The following is an 18,682-nucleotide window of genomic DNA, read 5'->3' as shown; positions in this document are numbered from 1 at the left end:
GGCTGGGTTCTACCCACCCGTGACAGTCCCCACACGTGCAGGAGCTGCCGGGGACGGCGGTGACGCACTGGGGTGGCCCGAGGCCAGGGGCCATGGTGAGGCGCGTGCCGGCAGAGGCTCGCTCCGCCGTGGTCGGGGTTCAAGGGATGCCGGATGGCGGGGAAGATGCTTTCCGCATGAGAGCAGCTTCATACCCTGACATTTCCACTGGCCAAGCCGCGTGTGGCTGGGAGCGGCGGCTGAGACGGCTCCCGGCTGGCAGCGCCGCCGGCACAGGGTCGTGACCGGCTGCGCTGCCGCCAAGCTGGGGGACAGCCAGGGGACACGGGGCAGCCACACGAGCCCTTCAGCACAGGCTGGGGCGAGGCAGCCATGACTGAAAACACACAAACCTCTGGCAGGGGTGGTGGAAAACCATCGTCCCCGTCCCCACCTGCCACAAAGGGCATGGAAATCCCGTAAATCACTGCCCCAGGAGTCTGGGGGGGCGGGGGGGGTGCTATGGGCAGGAGTGCTGGGGCACGCAGGGCTGGTTTTTGGGTGCAGAGCAGAGGAGGCAAAGGCAGGTCCCAGCCACCTGCCCGTGCCCCCATGCTGGGGCAGGGCAGGAAGCCCCCAGCCCACTGGGGCCGGCAGCGCAGCCACATCACAGCCCGGCGCGGGGCCGGGGAGGTGGCCCTGCCTGTGCACCGACAAGGGCCCCGCTGTTCGGGGCCGCAGCTGCTGCGCGGAAGTAAACAGGGTCCCTGCCAGCACATTCCTGCCCGCCGCCCTGCCCCAGCCCCGCTGCCTGCGCCCCCCACCCACCCGCCGGGGACACCCACCACCTGGGAGAGGGTGGACATCCCCACGGCGGTGGGGGCCATGTGCGGCAGTCCCCCCTCCCCAGCATGCACACCCTTCCCTGGCATGCAGAGCTGCAGCCCGGCCAGGAAAATAAAATAAATGGTATTTATTAGCAAAATAAAGGACAGAAACTCTCGCTTGCAAGGCCCTGCCAGGTGGCCAGGGCCGCCTTGCACAGCCCCACGTGCTCCCTGACGAGCTCCCGGTGTCCCACCGGCTGCTCCAACTGCAGCGGGCAGCACCGGGGGTCCTGCCCAGGGTAGGATGGGCAGTGCTGCCTGATGGCGACGGCATCCGCATGGCACCAACGAGCCTGCACGCACCCTGCTCAGCCCTTCAGATGGAGCAGCTTGGGAGGCGGTGCAGGATTCATCCCCGCTCCGAGACGCAGGGTGTCCTGCCTGCCCGCAGAGAGGGGCCTGGGCACCCCAGGGAGGTTTTTCCAGCAGGGATAAGGTGCAGCCTCCCGACTCAGTCCCGGCCCTCCCAGGCATCCTCTCGCTGCTTGTTCTCCAGGCGTTTCCTCTCTGCGGAGACAACAGGAGGGTCAACCCCACGCCCTCATCACCCCACAGCCACCCACTTCCCCATGAATGTGGCCGGAGCCCACCCCGGCACATCTCCCTCCCACCCAACACCCCGTGAGAAGGTCGTCCACTGAGAAAGCCCCATGCCGTAGCCCCCCCTCCACTCGCCCCCAGGGCATCCAAATCTCACCCCGGGCTTCTTGCAGCTTCTTCCGCTCAGCATCTCGCTGGGCTGGCGTCTGGTTGCTGCGTACTCCCAGGGCGCCGATCACCAGCCGCCTGGCCAGGGCAGCCGATGTTTCGGGGCGCTCCTTGGCTGGCTGCAGGTAGTCTGGGTGAGCCGAGATGGGGGACATCAGTAGGGGCATCCCAGGACGGATGGGGCAGCCGGCACGGCTCCGCAGCGCTTAAGCGCTGCGGAGCCGTGCCGGCTGCCCCATCCCTCCCCAATTATCGGGATGAGGATGCTGTAGCAGAAGCACCACGGCACAAGCTGGCATGGGGCAGCACCACTCACCAGCGTATGCCCTGGCTTTGGCTTTAGAGGCACGGGTGCCCTGAGAGAGCGGGCGAGTCTTCACCATGAGGTGCTTGGTGCTGAGGGCATCGCGTGCTGCAGGGAGAGAGCAGCGGTGTCCGCGTGTGGGGCCAGTCCCGTGCCCAGGATCCGGCTGCGGGAGAGGCAGGGATGCCTCCCCTCTGCCCATCCCCAGCTGAACTGGGAGCGGTACCTGTTATGGGGCTGGAGAAGATGCCCAGGGCGTGCGTATCGTCCACCCACTTAATATCAAAGCCTTTTTTCCTGCCAGAGAGAGGGAAGCTCAGCAAGGCATCGGCACCGGGCAGGCAGGGGTCCGGAGCAGAGCCCAGGCAGGAGACCCCAGCACCGGCAATGGGGCATTGCCGGCAGACTCACTGATAGCTGCAGAAGACGCGCAGCAGGTCCTCGGTGCGGAAATCCGAAGGGAAATCATAGATCTCAATGACGTGGGGCAGCTCGTCATCGCTGAGGTCCGGTGCAGCAGGCTCGGCCCCGTAGTAGTCGAATCGGGGTGACTGACGGCTCTCACGCCGCTTCTCACCCCCCGAGAGCTGCAGGGGTGGGAGAGATACAGCATTGAGCAACCCATGCCCGCCCGTCCCACGCCAGCTCCCGATCCATGGCAAGCACTCCCCGGGAAGTGGTCCGGCCCCCGCACCCTGCTCCAGCACTGGAGATGGATTCATGGCGTTGAGATATTAGGAGTTATCGACCGGGGCTCTCATGCCATGCACTTGCTTTTCCCATTACCAGCATCCCTTCGCTTGACGCGCTTTGTGGTCCCGATGGGGATGCGGTGGGAATGGCACTGGTGAGACAGCACGTGTACCCCCAAGCACAGCCCTCTTTCCACACTGACATGTTACCCAAAATACATTTCAGGAACAGCAAGGAGCAGGAAAGCAAGGCCAAGAGGAAAAAATAATGTCTTCCCACCACGCGGGAGCACCTGGCTCGGCGTGTCCTGGCTGCAGCACACGCACCGGCGCAGCCCGTCGGCATCCCAGACACCAAGATGGAAAAGCCAGAGCTCCCCCAAGGAGCAAGTTCTGGCGGTTAATCACCTGCATGGCTAAAAATTTATGCCTTATTTCTCATTTGAATTTGTCTGGCTTCCCTTTCCAGCCGGCCGTTCTTGTTCTGCATCTCCGCTGGATTAAAGAGCCCTCGGTCCCCGGTCCCCTCCCCGTGACAGCACTTACGCTAATCAAGTCCCTTCTCAATCTTCTTCTTGATCAGCTAAACGGGTTGTGTGCGTTTAGTATCTCACAGCGGGACACTTTCCCCAGCCCTAAAAGATGACAGCTGTAGCGCTTTTCTACCCCTCCCATTTTTCAACCTTCACTGTAAAACACGGGCGTCATCCTCCCACTGCCACGACACGGGGGTGGCAGCCGCCCCCTGCTCCCCTCTTTCCCACGGCACCCGGTGGCCACCGCGTGCCGCACCTCTGCTTTCCAAACCGCGCCGAGGGGACCCACAGCCCCACTCAGGCTGTGACACCGTGCCAGGTACAGCCCGAAGCCACCGTCGGCTCCCCTTTCCCCCCCTCCCCGGAGCGTGGGGCTGGCGAGGTGCCGGGGAGCAGGTACATAACTCAGCCGGGTTCCCAGCCCGGTCCCCCAAGCGATCGTAGCGGAGCACGCTACGGCTGGAAGGTTAGAGTCCATAAATCCCAGCCAGCTCAGTCAATAAAAAGTGCTCATTCCGACAATTTTATGGGGAAGATGGATTCACGGCAGGTGAGGGGGTGCTGCCAGGGCGGCTGGATGCCGGCGGAGGGGAGAGCTGAGTTATGGAGCTCCCGGGACAGGCTAGCGCTGCCGGCAGAGCCGCCTGCCCTGCCACCATCACCCATTCACCGAGCACAGCCCGTGCGGGGCAGCACACTCACCCAGCACCCCCTGCCCGCTTGGGGGACGGGAAGGAGCCGTCCCCGGGCAGGATGAAGCCCTGCGGTGCCGCTCCAGGGAGCAGAGCACTCGGGTAGTGCCAGGCGCCGGGAAGATGATTAGAGCGCGGGAGCACCGAGTGCCGGAGCGGTCCTTGACCTTCACAAATCACCCGGTGTGGCGGGGCGGCAAGGACAGGAGCCGTCTGGCAGCCGGGCTCAGCCACGCGGCAGGCATGGCCCAACAGGTCCCCCCAACGCTGCCAGCCTGGGCATGCAGGGTGCCCGCAGCCCCCCAGCCACGGGGCAGGGCAGGGAGCAGGCACCCGGCACCGGGAAGTGTCTGACAGACGGACGGACGGACAACAGAGGCAGGACGCTGCAGGAAATGAAGCCTGTCCATCACGCCTCGCTGCTCCCTAATGACGCATCCTGGCCGGAGCACGTTAGAAGGGTCCGTGGCTGCTCGCTTACGCTCCTGCTCGCTCGCCGAGAGCGCACCTCCAGAGCTGGAGGGGAGGCGTGCACCGGCACGCACGCACCGTGGCCCCCGGCATGCTGTGCCGGCTGATGGAGAGTCCACCGAGCCTGCAAGGAAACGGTCGCAGTGCTTAATTACCCTCTGCGTTCAAACTGATTTCTGCTCTGAATTTGTCTGGTTTCAGCTTCCAGCCAATGGATCTCGCTATGGTGTTTTTTCCTGCTAGATTAAAGAGCCGTCCCCTATCAGAAATCTCTCCTCCACACGGAACGTCATAAATCTTGCTCTCTGCCGGCTATCCGCAGCGCATAAGGATTCGGTTACGAGGAAGAACGCTACTAATTTTCTTGTCCTTTTTGTTAATTAACAGCAGCTCCATCTCCCCGAGAGCCTGCACCCTCCCTGAGCAGCCACATCCCCATCTGCCTGCCGAGAGCTCAAAGGGCTTGGGAAGCACCAGGCTCGGCATGGCAATCTGCAGGGGGCGGGCGTGAAGATGGGAACTTTTAATCGATAAATCCCTTTTCCAGGTTCTTATTTACCCATTCTGGGGGAGCTGCCTGGAAAGCTCAAACTTTGCTCAGAGCGTGTGCACAGGGGAGCTAACGCGGGTGCTCCAGAGCTGCTCAGAGCAGCACAACCTCACCCACAGCATCCTACAGCTGCACCGTAACAGGGGCCCTCCCTTAACCTGCCTCCCCGGTGGGGCCAGGCAGCCGTTCCGCTGTGCCTGAGGACGAAGCCATGTCTCCCATGCCAGCCCATGGAAAACCAGTGCCAGTGTCACGTGCTGCCATCGGAGCACCGTCCCCCCTCACCACAACCTCCCGGCTGGAGGGTGGGGGACTGCAGCTGCGGGGAACACAGCCAGGCAAGGATGGGGGTACCCAAACCTCTTCCACATCTCCCTCCCAGCAGCCCCGGAGGTGAGCCCTGCGTCCCCCACATGCTGTCCCAGCCCCACACCAGGCTCGGCAAGGACACACCAGCCCGAGCACGGCCCCATGGATGAGGTGGGTACCAGCGCTCCTCGGTAACGATGCTCTGGAGTTAATCTCATCCCTTCCCAGAAGCTGTTAGCGGGCACCATCCGGCACTTCACACCCTGCTTCCAGCCCAGGGTGGACGGACGCTGGCTGTAACATTATTAGCGCTGTTTGTTACTTTGGGCACATTAATGTCATTTGGAAAATTACCGGTTTGATACTACTGATTTAAAATGCAATAAGGGACATCCAGCCTCGCTGCAGATGCCGAGCTTTCCTCACAAACGGCAGGAAAACGGCGTGGGTTCCAGCGCTAAGCAGCTAATTGTAGTAAATTCAGCCGCACGCGTGCAGGAGGGGATGGTAATGAGCCACAGCTGATTAAGAAGCCATAGTTTCGAGGAAACTTCCCGTTGCTATTTCAAATGGGAGCCCATACGTCTCAGACCATTTCTTTATCACCAGCCCCGACTTCACAAGGGTACAGTTGCAGGTTGCGCTGCTCGAGCAGGTTTTAGCAATGTACTATAGAGGGAAGATCTCCCCGAGCCTCCACCATCACCGTGGGATGGGATGGGAACCAGCCTTGGGGGGGAAGGTGGAGGTCCCAGGTGTTTTGGCACCACAGCAGGATGGCTGTGTGCCCCCCTGGGTGCAGCCCACCCCGCCATGCACCCACCCCGGCGGACACAGGGACAGCCGACCCCCATGGGCCCCTGTCCCTGCATCCCACCAGGCAGCAGCCACCGTCCCGGCAAATCCCGGCTCGCAGGACGTACCTCCTCCAGCAGGCGTGGGTCCAGGCAGTCCCCATCGTCGTTGAACAGCGCGTCCCAGCTCTCCTCGGCGCCGGGGCTGGCCTGGCTGGGGGTCCCGGCACTGGCCTGGTCTGCCTTTGGGGAACCGCTGCGGAGACCTCCCTCTTCCTCCTCATCCTCCTGGCCGCACTGGTGCTGCTGCAATGAGCCCGCGTCCTCCCCTACCCCCACCGGCTCCCCGGCCCAGGCCGCTGGCGAGAGCCCCTCCACGCCATGGCACAGCAGCTCCAGGGGCACTGGGGGCTCGCATCTCTCTGGGGGTGCCCCCTCCCATGAACCACTTGCCAGCTTCTCATCAGCACCCAGAGGGCCGCTCTCAGCCCCAGCGCTGCCATCTGTGCAGGCAGAGGTGCTGCCCGCTCCCTCCGCTGCAGGCACCAGGTCGCCCTCCCCACCAGGATGCCCAGCACCGGCACTGCTCTCCTCCATGCCTGGCAAGAGCTGGGACAGGCTGACGATGCCCTGCCCTGGGGGACTCTCCCCTGGGAGCACCAGTGCATCGCCCGCGCCACCCCGTGAGCACCCGGCTTCGCAGCTGGCTCCTCCTGGTGCATCCAAGGTGCTCTCCCTGGCAAGCTCAGCCATGGCTCCCCACCTCTCCTCCTCCGGCACCCCAGTGGCACAGCTCTTGCTCTGCTCTGCCAGGAGAGACCCTTCATGCTCCCTCTCCTCCTCCTGGGCTTTCGGACCCGCAACCTCCCATGCCAGCGGGGGCACAGTGTCCCGGTTGCCCAGCCCTGCCGGCTGCTGGACACCCTCTCCTGGGTGCTGGGAGAGGTCCCCGGCTGGATCCGGGGTGCTGTCCCCCAAATGCTCCAACACACCGCTCGGCCCTGTCCGACATGCCAGCAGTGGGCTAGCAGGGGGCGCTGGGCCAGCAGGGTCCTGCGCAGGCTCATGGGTAGCCTCCGTGGCCGCAGGCTGGGCACTTGGTGGGGATGGAGGGTCAGGCTTGGTCCTCATCATCTGTCTGCCGCGGTTGAGCTTCCCGAGTCCTTCATCATGGGATGTTTTGTCCTGCTCATCACAGGGCTGGGCAACAGACGGATCCGGGCACGGCTCCCGCACGCTGGGTGATGCCCCTGGGTGCTCCAGCATGGTGGAACAGCTGCCTCCCAGACTCCGGCAGCGCCTGGCAGAGGCTGCCCGCAGCTCCTTCGGGCCGGCATCCACCTTGATTTCCCTTCTCACCGCTCTGCCCGCCTGTGTCCTGGCATGGGGGCTTTGCCTCTGCCCCTCACCACTGCCCCAGCAAGTGTCCTGCACCAGGCGGTGGTTCTCGGGCTCCTGGCGGTGCCCGGCCAGCGTGTCACCTGCTGCTTGCGCCGCTCTCTCCCGCCGTGCTTTGGGCACGTAGAGGGCCATGTCGGGCTTCCTGCGGCGCGTCCGGCCGCCCTCTGCCTCCTGCTGCATGGTGCCACCGCTGCCTGCCAAGGAGAGACAGTGTCACCGCCCTGCCCGTGTCCCAGCGGCCCCACAGCCGGACATGCGGTGGGTCGGGGTCCCAGCCTGGCACCCACCCTCGCTCCCATGGCAGCCGGCACGCAACGATGGATAGCAGAGCCCCAACACCACCCCTGCGGTGGCAGCTCTGCAGATGGGCTTTGGCACCCGGAGCACCCCGCAGACCTGCAGCCTTCGGTGGGGTGTAGCGGGCTTGGGGGAAGCAGGGAAACCCTGCCAGCATCACTGAGGTGCCTGCCTGGCTCCAGCAGCTGCTGCCTGGGACCCCCTCAGCCCCAGGGACCAGTGGCCATGGCCGAAGCAGGACACACAGCCCTTGTGGCATTCATGCATCAAAAACCGCGCAGAAGCCTGCAGCAGCTGCAGAACACCAGAAACCAAACGCCAGCCTGGGGACACCCCGGTGCGGGACCATGGCTGCCACCCCGGCACACCATAGCCCCCGCTCACCTGCCGCCCCGTCCTGGCAGAGATTTATTTTTCATCATCTTTGGCAGCAGCAGGCACGCCGCGAGCTGCCAGGCCCCCCTTACCCCTATAAATATGCATCAGGCAGGGTTTATGGAGACGGATGGCGTGGGGGGCTGCGCTGCGGTCGAGGGGAAGGCAGAGCGGGGCCGGGCCGGGGCCCCGTGATTAATCACTGCCCACTCCGTTTAGGGGGATTCATCACGGGCCGCTGTCAGGTAAATCACTGGAAAAACACCTCTTCAGTAATTAATGTGAAGTGACGGATGGACAGCCCCCGGGCCCATTAATCTGGACCATCAGCGCCGACCGAGATTATGAATGTCAGGATGCATAAACTGCCGGCGGATCAATAGGGCCAGGAACCCATCCAAGGCTCTCATTTCCGAGGCACCTCCGGTACATTAGCCTCCCCTCCACGCAGCCCCCGACCGAGGCGCGAACGTTCCTCGCCGACAGCCGGCGGCGGTGCCGGGAAGGCGAAGGGAGGCCAACCGCCGGCTGGAAAGCGGCCGGGGGCTGCCCGTGCCGCACGGCATCGTCATCCCCTCCTCCCGATATACGGATGGATAGACGGATGGCTGCCTCCGCGTGATGGATGGGGGTGTCTCACGGCTCTCTGGAAACCACCGGCAAGCCCAGGCAGGGCAGCGCTTGCCGGCATCACCGCGGCGCCCCGTGCCTGCGCCTCGTGCCACGGAGGTGGGCAGGAGCGCGGCCGCGCTCCTGCCCACCTCCGTGGCACGAGGCGCAGGCACGGGGCGCCGCGGTGATGCCGGGCACCGTCCCGGGGCTGCCCCAACCATTTTTCTGTCTCCACAGCCCTTGTCGTTTTTTTTTTTCCCCCCTCTTTGATACACTAATTTTGCTGGCAGAACGATCCCCTTTATCTTTATCGACCGGGAAAAAGCAACGTATCCTACAAAGCCTCCAAGGTCTGGATTAGTCATTTTTCAACACCGAGGCGTTATGCGTTTTCTCACCGAGCGGCAGCCCGGGTGCCGGAGGGGAGGGGGACACTGGGAGCAACTAGACAGAGCTTCCAGCTACACCAAAGCACGTTCTCCTAAAGGACTTTTCCCAGTCAAGCCATCACCAAACGCCTCGGGGGGGATCATTGATCCCTCCAGGCTCTGCTTCCCATGGAATCCCCCCGCCCCCCTTGGATGGGGGGATCACTGATCCCTCCAGGCTCTGCTTCCCATGGACTTCCAGCACAGGGAGAAGGCAGGAGCACCAAGCCATCACCAAATGCCTTGGGCGGGGGGTATCACTGATCTCTCCAGGCTCTGCTTCCAGCACTGGGAGCAGCCAGGGGCACCAAGCCATCACCGAATGCCTTGAGGGGGATTGGACTAGATGATCTCCAGAGGTCTCTTCCAACCCCTACCATTCTGTGATTCTGTGATCCCTCCAGGCTCTGCTTCCCATGGATTTCCAGCATGGGGAGCAGCCAGGAGCACCAAGCCACCACCGAATGCCTTGCGGGGGAGGGGGTCACTGATCCCTCCAGGCTCTGCTTCCCATGGATTTCCAGCACAGGGAGAAGGCAGGAGCACCAAGCCGTCGCCGAGTGCCTTGGGGGGGATCACTAATCCCTCCAGGCTCTGCTTCCTGAGGATATCCAGCACGGGAAGCAGCCAGGAGCAGCACCACCCCACGCGCATCCCGAGTCACCTCCAAGAAGAGCCTTTGCACGCAGGATTTATGGGCTCCTCGAAAGCTTGCCATTCACCTTGCCTCACCCTCCAAAGCAGATGGTGCAGCATTAGCCATACGGCTGGTGCTGGGAGCATCCTCTCCCCACACAGCCCTGCCTCTGTCTGCTGCACGCTGCCAGGGAAGAGCCTCTTCCTGCAGCCCAGGGAGAATCACAGCAAGGTGGTGGCTGCCCCAGGGATGCTGCAGCACTTTTTTTTCTTCCCCCCAGGGCAGCACAGCTCCTGCCCCCAGCCTATTACACACTTCATCGGTGCCATGGCCACGCGTCGGCACCGACCGATTTCATGCTCCGGGAGGCAGAGCAACGGCCCTGGCTTCGGGTCTCATTCACACTACGCTGGGCAGGGCAAGCCTGCCGCTACCAGCCTCCAGGACCGAGCTCCCTGCTCACCCCGCAAAGCCAGGTGGAGACGGGCAGCGCATCCCCAAAAGGGCCCATGCTGCCCCAGGTACTGCCCCACTTTTTGGAGCCGGGCGGCAAAACAGCTTGGCATCGCGGCACCAAGCAGATAAAGGCAGCCCTGGACCAGGCATGCCATGGCACCACGGTAAAAGTGGTGGTGGGAGTGCTGCCCAGCTGCCTGGCACATAATGCCCGCCGGCGCGGCACAACACGGCCTGGTGTGGCCAGGGGGATGCCGGAGCATCATCCAGGAGGTGGCCGGATCCCCCCGCAGGCACAGGCTCCCCTCGCGCCGTCCCCAGGAGCACACTGCTCATGGGGAGCTTGTGCTCATGGCATGAGTTTGTGAGGTCTCAGAGCGGCCGCCCAGGCGACGTGCCAGCCTGCTTTTCCCCTCTATGCTGCGTTTGCAGCACAGACGGGCAGCGTTTTCTCCCTCTCCTCTTTGGTGAAGGATCCCGCAAAATACAGTGAGACAGGGCTGACCACATCGCAAACACGCTGCGCAGCACATCACCAAATTCCTCCATCACCTGCATCCCTGCCCGGCAGGTGAGGACACCTACAGCACGACTCCCATAGCAAAGCCACAGCTCCCACCACCTTCTCCCACTGCAAGCAGAGATGCCAGCCACGGCACTGTGAAGGGAGCCCGGGAACGGGCAGGGATGCCAGGCTGCGGGGCTCACACGGAGCGTGCCAGTTCCCGGAAAAGTTTCGGTGCCACCCAGCGCCCTCCCAGCAGGCTGCCGCATTTCCTGGCAGGGAGCTGTATTTTTAGCCTTCGAGGTTTCTAATTCCACTCAATCCGTACTCCCGTCGATAGAGCAGATAACCTTAAAGCCTTGACAGCGAACGGGGACAGCAGCACCGGGGGACCGGGAACCCTGGGGGACTGTGCGCAGCCTCGGCACGCAGCTCGTGGGCCCGCAATGTCAGTCTTTACAGCCTGACGCAGATTGGGCTCTTTGAAGAAGGGGGAAAAAAATAAATACAATAACAAGACTAATAAAAAGGCAGATACAAGGAGATTCTAAACAGCCCCGCTGGGGAACCCGGCTCATCCCATGCCAGGCATGCACCACGGCACGCTCGCTGACTGCACAACGCCAGCGCCTGGCAGCCCGGGCAAGGATTGTCAGAGGTTTTGGCTACCTTGCACCTCTCCTGCTGGGAGCAGAGCTCCATCCCAGCCCGCCCGGTTCACGCAGCGGGCGACGGGGCCAGGGCAGGACACGGATACCTGGCAGGGAGAGGCAGAGCGAAGGCAAGAACACGGAGCCGCCAGCACAAGGCAAAGCAAAGCCCTTCAAGGAGCACAGAGCTGCATCCCATCCGATGCCTGCCGGCAGCTCCACGGGCTTTAAGACATCCCTGTCTCCTTCTGCCGACAGAAAGATGTTCTCCAGCAGCCGGAGCAAACGCTGGCTATGTGAGGAGGCGGTGAAGGCATCAAAGGGGCTGAGAAAAGAGAGAGATTTCAATCATGCCTTTCACTTGCGATGCTCTTAGGAGATACCTGGAACAAGAGAAGGGGAACACTTCAGACAGGAGGGGGATCTGTAAGTCGATAGTGTCCCTTCGCTGCTGCAGAGGGGAAAAGGGACAACAAACCAGCAGGAGTTAACAGCTGGAGGGCTAAGGGGAATACAAAGGACTTCACAAATATATCCAGGCAGAATCAGCACAAAAGTGAAAAGGTCTATTAATAAATGAGGAGGGAGAGAAAATTAATGACGGCTCAAAAATAAAGATGACTCGAAAGGGCAAAATTACTGTTTTTAACCAGAAAAATGCAAATGAGGCGGAGGCCTCGCACAAACAGCTGCAGGGAAAGCAAAAACAGCATCTCCACATAGACATGGTCACCTGGCCAGTGTGGCTGGTGCCCAGACAAACCGATTAACCCGCCGACACACACGCGGTGCCGGAACGAAACCGGGGCCCTGGTGCCGGGCAGAGTAAACCAGGCGCTGATTTTCTGCGCGAGAAAGGACAATAAAAGCCAAGCCACCTCCAGGATAAACCCTGTGCCCATCCCTAGCGCAGAACCTCACGGCCAGAGGAAGGAGCCTGCACACCCACCACTGGATGAAGGACACTGGCTTGCCCAGCGGGAGTTATTTTGGAAGAATTGCTGGGAAAAGCTTATGGATAAGCCAAGCGAGAAGCAATTTAGCTGAACTTTGCTGCTTTTACAGATGGTTTTACACCATCTCACAAACTTTCACTTGAATAGTGAATTGCAATTATCTTTGTAGATGATACCGAGCAGAGAGGTGTTGCAAACACTGGCAAAAGCAGATAAATCATTCAAAGGCTCCGCAAAATGTAGGCAGGAAACAAAACGAGACCCAGCCTGGGAAAACAAAGGGAACATAACCCAAAGCAGCTACTCAGTGGGCAGGAGCAGCCTGGAAAGCAAGGCACAGAGCCCGATGGTGTGCTCAGGAAGACTGGAAAGCAGGTGGCCAGGGTGACCACCCCAAAACATGCAAGGGGCAGAAGCTGGTCACTGGCACCATGCCACAGGCCAGCCCCGGGCTGTGACAGCCCCACGGTGGGCAGCACGCAGAGCCCCATGGGCAGCGTGAAGGATGGAGGGGACACCGAGGGCAGGCAGGCAGCCGTGAAAAACAGCGTACAGCGCCTGGGAGCACTGGGCATGTGTTTTATGAGCCATGGGAGCCCAGCACACCAAGCACCCGGGGATGCCATATAACTCCCCTGCCCTCGAGGGCTGTCACCGTCGGCATCGCCCCGGTGACATGATTCAGTAAGTTGGGGAGAGTTACGGGGTCTGCAATGTGCCGTGCTACCTGGGAGCTCCAGGGGCTACTTGCCAGTGGGGTGGGTGACAGGGCAGGGACATGGGGTAGGCGACAGGGCAAGGACAGTGGGGTGGGGGACAGGAATGGGACACAGAGTAGAGGACAGGGCTGGGACAGCAGGGTGGGGGTCAGGGATGGGACATGGGGTAAGGGTCAGGGCTTGGAAAGCAAGGTGGGAGGCATGGATGGGACATGGGGGATGGGACACGGGGTACAGGACAGGGTTGGGACAGCTGGGTGGGGGACAGGGCTGGAGAAGCAGGGTGAGGGTCGGGGCTGGGCTATGGAGTGGGGGACAGGCCAAGGACATGGGGTGGGGGTCGGCTCTGGGACAGCAGGGTGGGGGACAGGGCTGGGAAAGCAAGGTGGGAGGCATGGATGGGACATGGGGTACGGGACAGGCCAGGGACAGGGGGTGGGGGGTGAGGGCTGGGACAGCGAGTTGGGTGACAGGGCTGGGGGGCATGGATGGCGCGTGGGGTAGGGGACAGGGCTGGGTCATGGGGTAGGGGACAGGGATGGGACATGAGGTAGAGGGCAGGGCAGGGCCATGGGGTGGGGGAGAGCGGGACAGGGCGTGCAGCCGGGGGACCGGGCAGGGAGCACACCCCGGACTGCCGTGCCCCCGCCCCGAGCGCCCCGCCGTACCGGGCCGGGGCCGTGCCGCCTGCCGAGCCCCCGCCGTTACCAGTGGCCGCGCCGGGTCCCCCGCCGCTCCGCGCCGCCGCCGCCGCTTCCGCCGCGCCGGGCCCGCCCCATCCCGCCCCGCCGCGGGGAGCGCCGGGACCTGTAGTGCGGCACCGGCACCCGCCCCGCGCCCCGGGCGGACGCTCCCCCCGCGCCGGCACCCCCGTGGGCACATGGGCCGCCGTTCCGCTCCCCCCCCCCCCCACCTCCTCCTCGGTCCTCGGCGCATCCCCGGAGCAGGGACCGCGACGGGCAGCCCCGGTGCCACCGCGGCCCTTCCGCCCCCAGGCACCACCCGGCAGCTCCGTGGCCATGGCGGGGATGGGCGCAGGAGGGAGAGCGACCCCCGTTCCCGGGTGCCCCCACCGGAGGCTGCCGTGGGGTTCCCCGTTACCGTTTAATGTCACACGCAGCGGTGCTCGCTGCGGCTGTGCTGGCAGGGCCGGGGCAGATTCCCCCCCACACGCCTACATCCGCTCCCGGCTGCACCGGGGGGAATTACCGGGGGCTGAGGCACCCCCGGGCCACATCCCGCCCTCCCGCCGCAGCGCTGCGGGCTGGCCGCCGTGCCGGCTGCCCAGACACCCAGGCGGGGAGGAAGGTGTCTGCGCCGGGCAGCTTTGCTCCGCTTCCTTCCTGGGGTTTGGCGAGGAGCAGCCCGCCTGCACCCGCCAGATAACGCACGGGGCCCCGGTGCTCGCCGGCAGCGTGGGGAGAATGCCCGGGACAAGCGCATCCACCGGCTGGTGCCGCAAAGCGCTGCCGAGCTGGGGTCTGTGCCTTCGGGGAAGGATGGGGCACCCCGGGGAACAGGGATGGATCGTCCCACGGGCGGGGGGCTGGCAGGGGAGAGGGGGCTGCCCTTGGGGTGCCGGCAGGCGTGGGGCTTGCTGCCACTGCCGGCCGAGGGCGGAATGGGGCTGTGACGCGGCTGGCTGGGGCACGGGGCTGGGAAGGCTTTGGGCAGGCTGGTGCAGCCATGCTGGTTTGTCTGGCTGATGGACAGGGGGGGTTCTCTGCCAGTGCCCCCCTCCCAGGATCGGCTTCCTAACGAGCCGAAGCTCTCCGATGCGATTCCCAAGCAATTGCTTCGCAGGCGGCCCCCACGGTGTGGGTGAGGGAGGAGTGATACCCCACAGTGTGCACACCACCTGTGTGTGGTGGGACAAGGGACTGGTCCCCAGGCAGCCTGGTGGCTTCTGCAGCTCCCCAGAGGCTGTGCAGCTCCTGAGAGACCGGGACCAGTCACCTGCCACCCTGGCAAGGTGTCACTGAGGCATTGCATGAGGCATCAGTGCATGGGGCTGTGCCAAGCATCTTATCCCTCCTCAGGTGCAGCTACAGGGCTGGGACTGCTGATGCCTGAGGTCTGGGATGCCCTAAAGTACTTGGACCTTCCTGACTGCGCAGTGTGGGTCCCCGTACAGCCACAGGGTCCCAGCACAGCAGATACATTAGCCCCAGAGACCTGGTTCTTCTGTGCTGAGTGGTGGACCCAAGCAATAATGTGTTTCACCTTTGATTTCCCTTTATTTGGGTGCAGGTGTGAACAAGGCAGGACCCTGGGAATGAAGCTGCGCTCCATCGCCACAGTCCTGCGGGATCACTCCTGAGACCAGGAAGGGAGGGTTGGGTAGGACAACCCTTGGGCAAGACCGCCACAGATGGGTAGGGTCATCCTGCCCCAGCCACATGGCCCCAAGCAGGACAAGGAAGGCTCACACCAGCCAGGGCCACCCAGCACCCCCTGGGAACCAGCCCCTGCCCCAACCCACCATGGCACACACGGGACCATGGTCCCTCTTGCAGGTAATCGATGGCAGCAGATCCTGATCGCTTTCATTATTATTATTTTCTTATGCATGTGCGCACAGGAGATTTATCGCCAGCTACGGAGGCAAAATCAATTATTCATGTTATAAATTAGAAAATGATTTATGTTTGTGGGAGGCCAAGCAGCGTGGAGCCCCTGGCCGCGTGGGAGCTGGGTTTGTCTGGGAATGGCACCAGACACCCCCTGCCAGCGCTTCCCTGGCTTCTCCATCCCTGATGCTCCCTCGGTGTCCCACCCAGGGGTGCCCCCATCCCATCACAGCCCCAGGGTGACCCAGGGACAGTGGCTGGCAGGGAGGACACAGCCTTTCCCACTCTATCAACCCAGGTGCCCGCAGACAGAGCCCAAGGAAGGCTGGGGACCGCGGTGGCCTGGTCACCCTGGCCGGTAGGGCAGGATGATGCTCCACAGCAGTTTCCATGGCAGCAGCAGTGCGGTCCGAGCGCTGCGAGGTGTGGGCTGCAGAAGGACCCTCTCGCTGGCCCCCACTGGAGACAACCTCACGTGTCCCCTCCAGCCCCTGCAGCTGTGTCTGTGCTGCTGCCTCCCACAAGGGACACCGTGGTACCCTCCAGACTACCATCCACAGGGACAGGGACCCATTGCGCCGCTGACACCCCCATGCTCCCCAGGAAAGAGGGGTGGTGTAAAGGCACCCCGCTTGCACCACCCCCTGAGGCCAAGTACCCCAGAGGGGGGGTGCAGGGCTTTGCTTGGCCATGGCCCACCTTCTCCTGGGTTGGGTGGGTCTCAGGGGTCCTGGGAGCCTTCCCAGGAGTGGAGATCCCATTCCCCCAAGGGCTGACTGATGTTCTGTGCAGAGCAAGGTGGCACTGAACTCCCACCACTCCCAGTGCTGGGGCAGGGGCTTGGCTGGTGCTGCCAGGTCTGTCCCCAGCCCAGCCATGCCCCAGGCGCTCAGCCCAGCGTTGTTGGGAGCTGCAGCACCCCATGGCTCTGCATCACGGGGCCCAGCTCCCCAGTCCTGGCTGCCTCGGCATCCTAAAACCCACTGCCCACATCACGCAGCCAGCAGGAGCGGGTGCCGGGAGCCAGCCGGCCGCTCTCTGCTGATAGCCGGGGCTGCTCTTGCTTCTGAAGAGTCTCGATTTAAAACTGCCGTGCCTGTGCCTCCCCGGGGACAGCGGAGCGGGCCGGGAGTGCTGCCTGGCTCTCCTTGTCTGTTCATCTGCAGCTGCGTCAGCCGGGGCCGCGGGGAGGCACAGGCTGAAAGGAGCAGCGCGGGAGAGAAAGGAGCTGTCAGCGGCCCCAGATCTGGGTCTGATGGCAGGCGCGCTGTGCATCCAGCTCCCACTCGCGCGGCATCCTGTGCTGGGCTGAGCCCTGGCCCTCGGGATGGGAAGGAGAGACAGCAGCAGGCAACCTCGTCTCTGCTCTGGCTCCCCAAGCAGCCTTTTCTCCCCCAGCCCTGGAGCATCCTCCCAGCCTGTCACCCCCTGTGACTCCCACAGCTCTTGGGAAGCTGAGAACTTCCTGGCTCAACACACACATGGGGTGTCAGAGCAGGTAGGGGCTTTGGCTGCCCCCCAACTCCCTGCCAGGCTGTGAGCAGGAGGGACACCCAGAGCCAGCCATGATCCGGGGATGGGGAGCTGCCTTGTCAGGGGGTATCAGGGCTGCTGCAGCCACGCCAGCCCCCAGCCAGCCCTGGGAACCCTCTGGGACCATACTCGGGGTGCAGAGGAGTCCCCGCTTGCTTTGCTTCTGCTTTCAAGTAGCCAAACACCCCAAGGAGCTCAGAGACCTGCCGGTGGTGCCCAGGACCCACTGAGCTTTGTGCTGAAGCACTGGGAAATTAAGGAGTAATGTTCTGGGGCTGAGCATCTCCTCAGGCACCTCGCTGTGCCCCAGTCCCAGGGAGCCCAGCACTGGCCCGTGCTCGTGTGAGCATCCCTCTGATTTATTGCTGCAGAGCAAATGCTTACAGAGTGCTTTTGGCAGAGAAAAGCTCTGGGGAGGTGCAACGGGCACGCAGGGGCAAGGAGGGAATCGCCCAGAAGCTGGAGCGTGCCGGGGACACCCAGAGCAGCCACAGCCCAGCCAGGGGACACGCTCAGCCTGTGGGGAGGGGACTGCGGAGAGCTCGGAGCTGGGGTGGATTAGATCTGCTTTGCATTATTGCACCAAACACCTGGGGACTCGGTGGCTCGTGACAGCGCTGTATAATGTAAGGAAGCAGCCCGTGGTACGGGCAAGGCGCCGATGCTATCGGCAGCTCGCAGGCAGGGACGCAATGGGGCCGTGCCCCTGGGAATGTGGGCTGGCTGTGGAGGGGGGAGCCAGGGTCTCTTGCTCCCTGTTTTCCCGCACATCTACAATGAACAGGCACAGAAGGCAGCGCTTGTGCTGCAGGAATCAATACCGCTCCAGGAGCGGCCTGGGTGCTCCTCCCTGCGCTCCCCCGGGGAGCCTGCTCCCAAACGCCTCTCCCTGAGCTCTCCCTGTCGTCTCCTTCCTGCTATTGTCTTGCTTTCCAGCTCTCAGCAGGACCCTGCAGCAGCACTGGGTGGCCGGTGACAGCCCCGGGGCTGGGGCCCTTGCTAATCCAGGTAGCCTGGCTCCTTCGGGAGATGGGGGGGAATAAGCAGGAGAGACCTCTTGGGCGGCATCCAGGCTTTATCCTGACTCGAGGTAGCCCCTGTTGGCGCTGTGTCACAGCCCACTCCATCGTGGCCCATCCTGCCACAGTCCCTAGGAGGTACCAGGGCAGTGTGGCTGGCTCCGGTGGGCAGAGACGCTGCCAGGAGGCGGTTTCTGCCCAGCAGCCAGCCCTTGGGGGTGCTGTGACTGGAAGCAGCTCGCGATCTCATCCAGCGCTGGCTGTGGCAGTGCCACTGTGTCGGGTGACAGCCACTGCCCCATGAGAAGGAACCGGACTGCTTTAGATAGGCCATGATCTTAATTGATTCATCAGCGGGGTCCACTTGGAGCTGATAAATCTTTCAGGAGCCCTGGCAGAAGAGGCTGAGCTGGGCAGGTTGGGCATCCCCCTGCCTCCCTGCAGCTGCACGGCTCCTCCGAAGCTGATGGCTGCCCTGAGTGTCTACTGGCCCCACTGGTGCTGCCAGCCCCAGCTGGCTCCCAGCAGCACCCCAGGTTTCCCCACAGCCTGTTTGCTCTTCCCCAGCCAGGGAAGGTGCCTGGGTGGGATAGAGCGCAGCC

General features: G+C 63.2%; 1 protein-coding gene across 1 annotated transcript; it reads right to left on the bottom strand.

Moving 5' to 3' along the window:
- Nucleotides 1–954: 954 nt before the first annotated feature.
- Nucleotides 955–13,728, bottom strand: R3HCC1L (R3H domain and coiled-coil containing 1 like). The gene is made up of 7 exons (XM_063339638.1): nt 13,667–13,728; nt 6,052–7,517; nt 2,290–2,465; nt 2,105–2,175; nt 1,891–1,986; nt 1,564–1,704; nt 955–1,373 (listed from the first exon to the last, which is right to left on the bottom strand). Exons 2-7 carry the CDS (start codon nt 7,501–7,503, stop codon nt 1,318–1,320), a joined length of 1,992 nt encoding a protein of 663 aa, XP_063195708.1. The 5' UTR covers nt 7,504–7,517; nt 13,667–13,728; the 3' UTR covers nt 955–1,317.
- Nucleotides 13,729–18,682: the final 4,954 nt, after the last annotated feature.

Source organism: Chroicocephalus ridibundus, chromosome 6 (genome assembly GCF_963924245.1).
Source record: "Chroicocephalus ridibundus chromosome 6, bChrRid1.1, whole genome shotgun sequence".
In the NCBI taxonomy this organism is placed as follows: domain Eukaryota; kingdom Metazoa; phylum Chordata; class Aves; order Charadriiformes; family Laridae; genus Chroicocephalus; species Chroicocephalus ridibundus.
This window is presented reverse-complemented; position numbering and strand designations above follow the sequence as displayed.